The 8,010-nt window shown below is 42.4% G+C and overlaps 1 protein-coding gene across 1 annotated transcript; it reads right to left on the bottom strand.

The window, feature by feature from the left end:
* Positions 1 to 337: 337 nt before the first annotated feature.
* Positions 338 to 8,004, bottom strand: COPS8 (COP9 signalosome subunit 8). The gene is made up of 8 exons (XM_005429227.2): positions 7,926 to 8,004; positions 6,458 to 6,528; positions 5,639 to 5,687; positions 5,354 to 5,486; positions 4,409 to 4,516; positions 3,710 to 3,772; positions 2,545 to 2,586; positions 338 to 1,886 (listed from the first exon to the last, which is right to left on the bottom strand). Exons 1-8 carry the CDS (start codon positions 8,001 to 8,003, stop codon positions 1,807 to 1,809), a joined length of 624 nt encoding a protein of 207 aa, XP_005429284.1. The 5' UTR covers position 8,004; the 3' UTR covers positions 338 to 1,806.
* Positions 8,005 to 8,010: the final 6 nt, after the last annotated feature.

The raw sequence follows: 8,010 nt of genomic DNA, 5'->3' as shown, positions 1-8,010 counted from the left end.
GTAATGCCTCACCCAAAGCTAAAAGACAGCTTAGAATTTACAGCAGACCAGAAATCACAGTTACCAACTTGTCAGAACAGGACAGGGTCAAAGTCACTGTATTTGACATAGATTTGATACTAGATTTGAAACAGACACAGACTGCCAGTGTCCAGATTGCTCCTCTCCTATTACCATTCATTGAGTATCTAACAATCCTTCAATTATGTCTAAGTTTCATTTCCTCCAGCAGGGTTGTGTGCTACCAACAAGTGCAGACATGTTCAATACAAACACAGAAGGGAAATTTTCACTCAGCTGTTCAAACACTTTACACCAAGGAATACTTTAAGACATCTGAGGGGTGCCAGTGTTTTTTAATACACCACCATACAGTTGCTGCACATGAAGCTGTCAAGGCATAATATATTGCAGTAACCTCTAACTAGCCCTCTCCAAATCAGGCCAGTAAGAATTCATTAGAAAGCTCCCCAAACCAGACCTTTATTCTGCAGAAAATTTAAAAACTCAAGTGCACAAGGTCAGTGTAAACATGTTCTTTAATATCACTGAAGGAAAATTTAGCAATCCAAGTCTTAGGTGGGTTTCAAATAAATAATTTTGAGAAAGTGTTTACATATCAAGGGAGCTCTCAAGACAGCAAGAGCACAGTTTGTAATTCCTCCCTGCTAACAACCCCTCACCAAGAGAATGTACAGTAGGCAGTGCACACTGGAAAAACAATCACAACACAAGGGCACACTTGCCAGCTTCCATAGGACCTCTGGAGAGGATTTCAGAAAGGGGGGAGAAGTAAATGGAGACATGCACTGCCCTTTAAAGCACCACTCTTTCTCCATAGCCTTTTCACCAATGTAACACAAATGGCAAGAGAATTCATGTTTGCTGCCAAAACCCACTCTCAGCTCCAAGATTAACAGAGCACTGCTCTGACAGAGAGAATTGCTCTTCAAACTGACACTGCAGCACAGTGCATCACCCCCCTCCCAGCTGGGCTCTGCTCCTACTCCAACCTTGAAACTCCTCTCCAATCACTGCAAAAGTAACCCAGAAAGCCTAAAGACAGGTAAGAAATGTTATTTCTTGCAGATCCTGGCCCAGTGTACTGAAAGGGAGCAAGACATGACAGGTCTCAAGGTGTAGGGTTACCCAGGAAAACATCTGGTGTCCTACGTCACCCAAGTAAAACCTTCCAAAAGTCAAAATACTTCCTCAAAGTGTAGATTTGTCTTTGTTAAACAATTATTCTGCTGTAAAAATATGCTTGATGCGAAATTTCTCACATCAGAACAAGAAGATTTAACAATCTAGAAAGAACAAGAAAAAAAATCAATTATAAATATGCCACAAAAATATTTGCAAGAGAGTTACTGCAAAATCGTTTTCTTCCACTTTCATCAAAATATTTTTTTCTTTGTACATACAGGCTGGGCAGTCTTCCACTCTCTGTCCTTTAGTTCAACATGCAACAGATCTGTGATAAGCACTGCAGTACTCAGCAGAGAATTGTTTCTTCTCCATTTCTAACACACATGAAAAAGGTTCTGCTTTGAGTCAATTAAAAAAAGTACAATGTAATACTGCTGTGTACCTACTGTATAAATATTGCAGGAGTTAAAGGATTGTTTCACTGCTAGCTGGGCTTTGGCAAAACAGGAGTGGGGCTGACATACACTGGATACTTCACACTTCTGAGTGGGGGACGCTGCAACATTTAACAGAACAAAACAGAATAAAATAAATCTTAGATCTAAAACTGTCAGTACACAGGATTCCCAAGTTGTTCTGAACACAGGAGCAGAGTGATCAGTTTTCCAGGAAAGCCACATAGTCAGTCAATCTGGCCAACTGCTGTTCATTGGGAATTGGTGGGACCGGAGCAGGTTCTACAAAAGATAAAACAAACAGATCATTAATGAAATTTAGAAAGCAAATCCACCAGCAGCACCATCAACAGTAAGGGAAAACAAATTAAATGCATCTGACTTTCAACAGCCTTCTGGGGACAGATCTTAAATGTATTCCTCCCTGCACAGCTCCAGCTGACCTGATCCCTGTTATCTGCACCATTCAGTGGTCCGGGAGTTACTAACCACAAAAACTGCTGCAACAAGTTCCACCTGTGAGCAGCCTCCAGAATTTCTGAGAATTTCTCTGCACACACTGCAGTCTGAGTAATGAGGGCTGATAGTATTCTGCCCTGAGAAGGAAGCTCCTGGAGCTCTCTGGTTGCTCCTTTCCCTGCAAGCTGCCATCCTGGAGACTCCAAAGAGACAGATCTGGTGGGTGACCAGACCAGCAGAACACACAGGAGCTCTGCTGTGGAAGTGGAAACCTCAGGAATCTCAGGCACTGCTTAAAACATGTGGGAGTGAGAAAACAGAGGGAAAAGCACATTTACATAGCACCTGTTGGTGATGGGCTGTTGTTTTCTATTTTGGGGGGGGCAGTGAGAACATTCACCTCTCTAGGACTCAATTCCCACTCAGTGCTGACACTGTTAATGCAGGTTTAGCTAAACCCATGATATACAAACAAAAATACCTGATGAAGGAATAAATCTGTTAAAGGAAGCTTCCAGCACACCTGGAGAAAAACATACAAAATTAGCCCAGTGGAACAGTTTTAAACAGTTCAATGCAACAAAACATGGATCAAAAGCTAATTAAAATTAAACCTGTTTATTCATCACACAAGACTTTATAACTAAAAAGAAGAATACCCAAGGATTAGCCATTTCAAAAGAGCCTTTCTTTTGCCTCGATAGCAGTTCTTGCACTCACTTTTGGAATAAAAACCACATGTAAGTAATTCCCAGTTTTTTTAAGCTCTGCATATTTGGCAGCCAGTTCATAAAAGCCCCACCTGCTCGTATATAAAATCTCAGGGCTTTGGTTGGCTTTGTGCCCCTTAGGGGTAAATTTCAACATCTGGCACCTGTTTATTATGGGCTCTGAAATCCCAAAAACTCTGCCCATACAAGCAGTGTCATTTCTTAGTCTAACAGGTCCTGCCCTTTTGGATATGCTGTAATTTAGTTCCTTCTGCCAGAGCTGCACAGAGCAGTTTAAGAACAGTTGTTTCATCCTGCTTTTACATCTTATTATTTATTTTTGCCACAGCCAGATATAGAAAAAAGGAAAAAAAGAAGCCAAGTATTTGTGCAGACTAAGCTTTGAAGGAACAGACATTCTATAACCAACACCATGAAAGTGAAGAAAAGAGAAGATGTAGATTTTAAATCAAAGGAAATTGTATCAACAACTGGAGCTCCTCAGAACACAAAGATTCACTAAATCCCTGCCTAAAGAAGTTCTAATTCTCCTGAAGGAAAAAAAAAATCTCAGGTTCAAGATGGTCTATTTTTCACTCATCTTTATTAGGTTAAGACCATTTGAGGTCATCCAGTTTATGTTGCACAGAGGCAGAGCCAGCCAGCAGGAGGAGAGGGAGCAATCACAGCACAACCTGTCTGCTTTTGTTTAAACAAGTTCATGTGAGGACTTAGCTTAATACAAACTACTTGTTGAAAGTCCAAACCAACCCCAGCACTTTGTACTTCCTCACGTTTTACACCTGTCCCGTGTTTATGAGCAGCATGAGTGTCCAAAAAGGATCTAAGAGAATCCTATGCAAAGCTGTAATTAAAAACTTCACAGCTAATTCCTAGAAAATGCTGAATGTTTCATGAAGTAACAGCTCCACCTACCTGGCTTTTTAGGCATCACCATGCGAGTTGCGAAGTCTGCTTGCCAGCCCTGATCTAGCACACCTGGAAAGGCATTTGGAAGATACAGAAGGGGAGAATAAAGAGTGATAACTAACAGGAAATAATTAAAAAAAAAAAATCAAACCATTATCCAGAACCAAGATTTTTTTTTCTCTAATCACTGCCCAGTCACTTAACAAGCTCAGAATTTGCAGATACATTTTTATTAACCATCACTTAGAGCTCTCTGAGCTCATCATCTACTGTAAATGCTGGCAACCCTGACCAGGGGAGGAAATGATAAATCTGACTCCATGTTCTCAGAAGGCTAATTTATTACTTTAGTATCCTATATTATAGTAAAGAATACTATACTAAAGAATACAGAAAGGATACTAACTGAATGCTAAAAAGATAATGAAAACTTGTGAGTCCCCACACAGCTTGGCCCTGATTGGCCAAAGACCCAAAACAACTCCCAGCAGAATCCAATGGAACAATCCCCTGTGGGTAAACAATCTCCAAACACATTCCACATGAGCACCACACAGGAGAAGCAAATGAGAGAAGAATTGTTTTCTTTTTCTCTGAGGCTCCTCAGCTTCCCAGGAGAGAAATCCTGGGTGAAGGGATTTTATCAGAGAATGTGAGTGCCACGATCATCAGTATAAAAATGACTCAGGGAATGATGCCAAGTACCTTTCACAGCTTCTTCTACAGGGAGGCCAACAAAGGCTGCAAAATCATCTGCAACTATGGATGTGTAAGCCTGGGAAACCAGTCCAAAGGCTCGTCTCCTGGTTGCATCTAGGGAGAGAGGAACACAGGACACAAGGGACTCATCTCCAGAGCTGGGACACATGAGAACATTTCCTCAATTCCACCCACCACCTTTGGAAAATCACTACCAGCCTTCAAAGGAGCACTTCAGGAGCTCGCCCTCCCCTCCCACAGCTCACAATCAGCAGCAAGACACAACAGCTTGTTCTCTGCCAGGACAAACCCCCTCAGGGCCTGCACTGAGCCTCCAAGTGCAGCCTGCAGCATCCTGGGCTCCAGCACCAGCACAGGGAACTCTGCAGCTGATTCTCTGTTGGCAATGGGCCAGCAAATTAGTTAATAATTAGTGCCATCTAATAAGCAGCTGTTTCTCAAGCTACAGAGAACTTGTTTTGCAGAACACCTCTTTTCAGCAGTCTGCACTGCCCTCTAGGAGCAAGAGTCTGCATGTTAGCATTACACAGGATGGAAAACATTTCACAGAAAAAACACCTTGGAAGTCCTACTAGGTGCTGAAATGCCAAGCCGAGTTGTCTGGTTAGAAGTCTGATAAAACTGGGTGATTCTGATAAAACTGGGTGATTAATGGTCTGTTTTGCTCTTACAGAATAAACCACATGGTTTATGAAAATTCAGCGTCAAAGAATACACAGAAACAAAATCCTACTAAGACCACTTTAGTTGTTTCTGCAAGGTTTTGTAGAGCTTTTAATTTACACCCAACACCTGGAATCCTTTTATTAAAACCTACAAAACCTTGTCAGCAGCTGTCCTGATTTTTCACAATGAACAATTTGTTCCTGTTGGATCAGACACAAATGATTCCAGGCAGTTCCCTGCTCCCCACAGGAGCTCAGCCTGTACCTCTGAGTGCTTCCATGATTGGCTGGATGGTCTCAGACCACTGATGTGCACTGATTGCTGTGTAGATCCCTGGGAAGTCCCTCTGCCAGATTCTTTGTCCCACTGACCAAACTGCACCGAGTTCAGCATTTGCCTGTTGTGACCAAAGAAAAAAAATCCCAAACCCAGTGTTAATCCAGAAGAAAATCCTTATGCACAAACCCATTTCCACCCCCAGGTTTTCAGAGAACATTGCTGTGCAACAAAACCAGCAAGTTTCTGAGGTCAATCTGGCCCAGTACTTACAGATTTGATAGCAGGAGGGATTCTTTTCCAGAGATAACGTGCATTATTCCTAAAAGTAAATAAATAAAATTGTTAAAAACACTTCTCAGTCACCAAATGCTGCAAAGAGACACCACAAGGTTTGTCCAGATGCTGCGATGAATGCTCTCAGTGCTTTAGAAATATCATTTCCAGGAAGGAATATTGGATACTGAGGTGGGAAAGCAGAGCTGCCCTCCAGCAGGCAACACTGGACTGCTGTAACACAACCATTAATTCATTCATTAAAGTTCATTAATTACCTCATTTAACACCACTCTGGGAAAGCAACTTCTCCCTAAAACCTCAAGTTCAGTGCATTAAGTACACGCAGGGACATGGAATAATCCCCCCAGACCAAATTCCCAGGAATTCCTGCAGATTCAGCTCCTTCAGGCCAACACCATCCCTCATTTTTAACAGGGATGGTGCAGAGTTGTCCTGCTGGAGTTTACACAGAAGGAACAAATCCAACCCAAAACAAAACCAAAACAAACAAATCCAAAACACCCCCAGATCCAACCCAAAACAAACCCAGCCCTGAACGGCTACAAAACAAAACCCTGAAATGTTCAACACATCCCAGAGGAGCCAATTTCACCATTAAAGGAACTTTATTCCCAAATTTCCCCACAGGAAAGGAGAACAGCTTTCCTGTCAGATCAAAGGGGTGAAAGAGACTGGATCCCCAGGAGCATTGTCATTGTTTCTTTGCAAAACCAGCATTTTTATTAATCAGAGAGCCCCTTCCCAGTGTGCTGGTGACAAAGCCAGTGTCCCAGGCTGGGACAAGGCACTTACATGTCATTGTGCAGCAGGTACAGAGCCAGCAGCTGGCCATAAACCAGGGGTGTGGCAATCCCTCCAGGGGCCTGAAAACAAACACACATTGTCAAAAATGCATGTATTTTATGATTGGCTTTTGGCAAATATTAAAATGAATGTTATATGTGTTGTGTTCGAAAGTGATGCCATATTAATTCTCTTAAGCAGTGTGTTAAATATAGTTTTAGGTTATAAAAATTGTTAAAATAGAAACTATGCTTTGTAAGATGCTTTGTTCAAAAGAAAGGACTCGCAGCGAGATAGCAGCCACAGGACACCTGAATCTTTCAAAGAAAAAGAATTTATTGCCACATTATCAGAAGAAATGAACTTCTTCCCACCTCAAAGGCTCTGTTAGGATTTGGAGGAAGAAGTTGACACTGACCAGACAGAATCCTGTGTTTGAATGGAATTTCTGCATCATGTATGAGGTGTATGAATATGCAACAGGTTATTGTTTTTAAGGGTTAATCCTCTGTTAACAGGTGTCCTTTTTCAGGCACATGGTGCCCAGAAAAAGGTACCCAGACCATCTGTAACTCTTTGTCTTTATTGCCTCATATTGTCCTAATTCAATTTGTCCAAATTGTTATTACTCTAATTGTGTTACTAATTTTTTAAACCATTTTATTACTATTAAACTTAAAAACAAGCAATTGGCATTTTTCAAACGCATCACAGGGCTGCAGATTTTAAAGAGGGGTGTGATACAAAACGCAGCAGGAAGCCAAGGTGTATGTAAACTGAACACTCCAAGACGACTGATTTTTTTATTTTTATTTATTTTTCACATCACATAACAGACCTGTACAATTTTTTTTTTGGGGGGAGGGGGGAATAAATAAGCCTAGATCTTCCACCTTCCTATGCTCACAAGAGTTACAGCTTTTGAAAGTGAAATCAAATTAACCCCTATTAATTTACCCCTATTAATTAACCCCGACTTTGTTTACCGTCAGCTCAGGCCACTCCACCACAGCAAAGCCTCTCTGCCCCTCCCAAACACCTCAAGCTAAGCTTTGGCCCCTGCCACACCTGAGCAGAGCTCACAAGGAAGAAATAAACGAGCGATAAAAAAAAAAAGCTGTACAATTTTGAGAGATTTCCAATTTTCAGGCTTTTTATCAAGGGCCAGGAGAACGTAAAGCAGCACGGAGGGAGCTTCCAGTGAAAGCTGCCACAGTAAAACTCGGTCTGAGGGTAATTCCCTGAGCAATATTTTCCTTTTCTCAGCCACGAGAAGAACTGAAACCTACAAACTCCCCCTCCCTCATACCCCCTCCGAAACGACGCGAATAATTACAGAGAAACACCCATTTCTCTGCAGCCTGCGACTTTCTGCGGGGCCAGTTCAAACACTGCGGCCTCCCCCGCTCACACACAGGCCCACGCACCGACACACACACACACAGACAGACCCAGACCCCACCCTGCCCCGCGGCACCTCCAGCTCCTGCGTCTCGCACTGCTCCAGGAGCCGCCTGAAGCTCCCGGAGCTCTCGGCCATCACCGCCACCGGCATCCTCCCC

This window comes from Geospiza fortis, unplaced genomic scaffold (assembly GCF_000277835.1).
Source record: "Geospiza fortis unplaced genomic scaffold, GeoFor_1.0 scaffold179, whole genome shotgun sequence".
Classification (NCBI taxonomy): domain Eukaryota; kingdom Metazoa; phylum Chordata; class Aves; order Passeriformes; family Thraupidae; genus Geospiza; species Geospiza fortis.
Note: the sequence above shows the minus strand (reverse complement) of the source record. Positions and strands in the feature narration are given on the sequence as shown.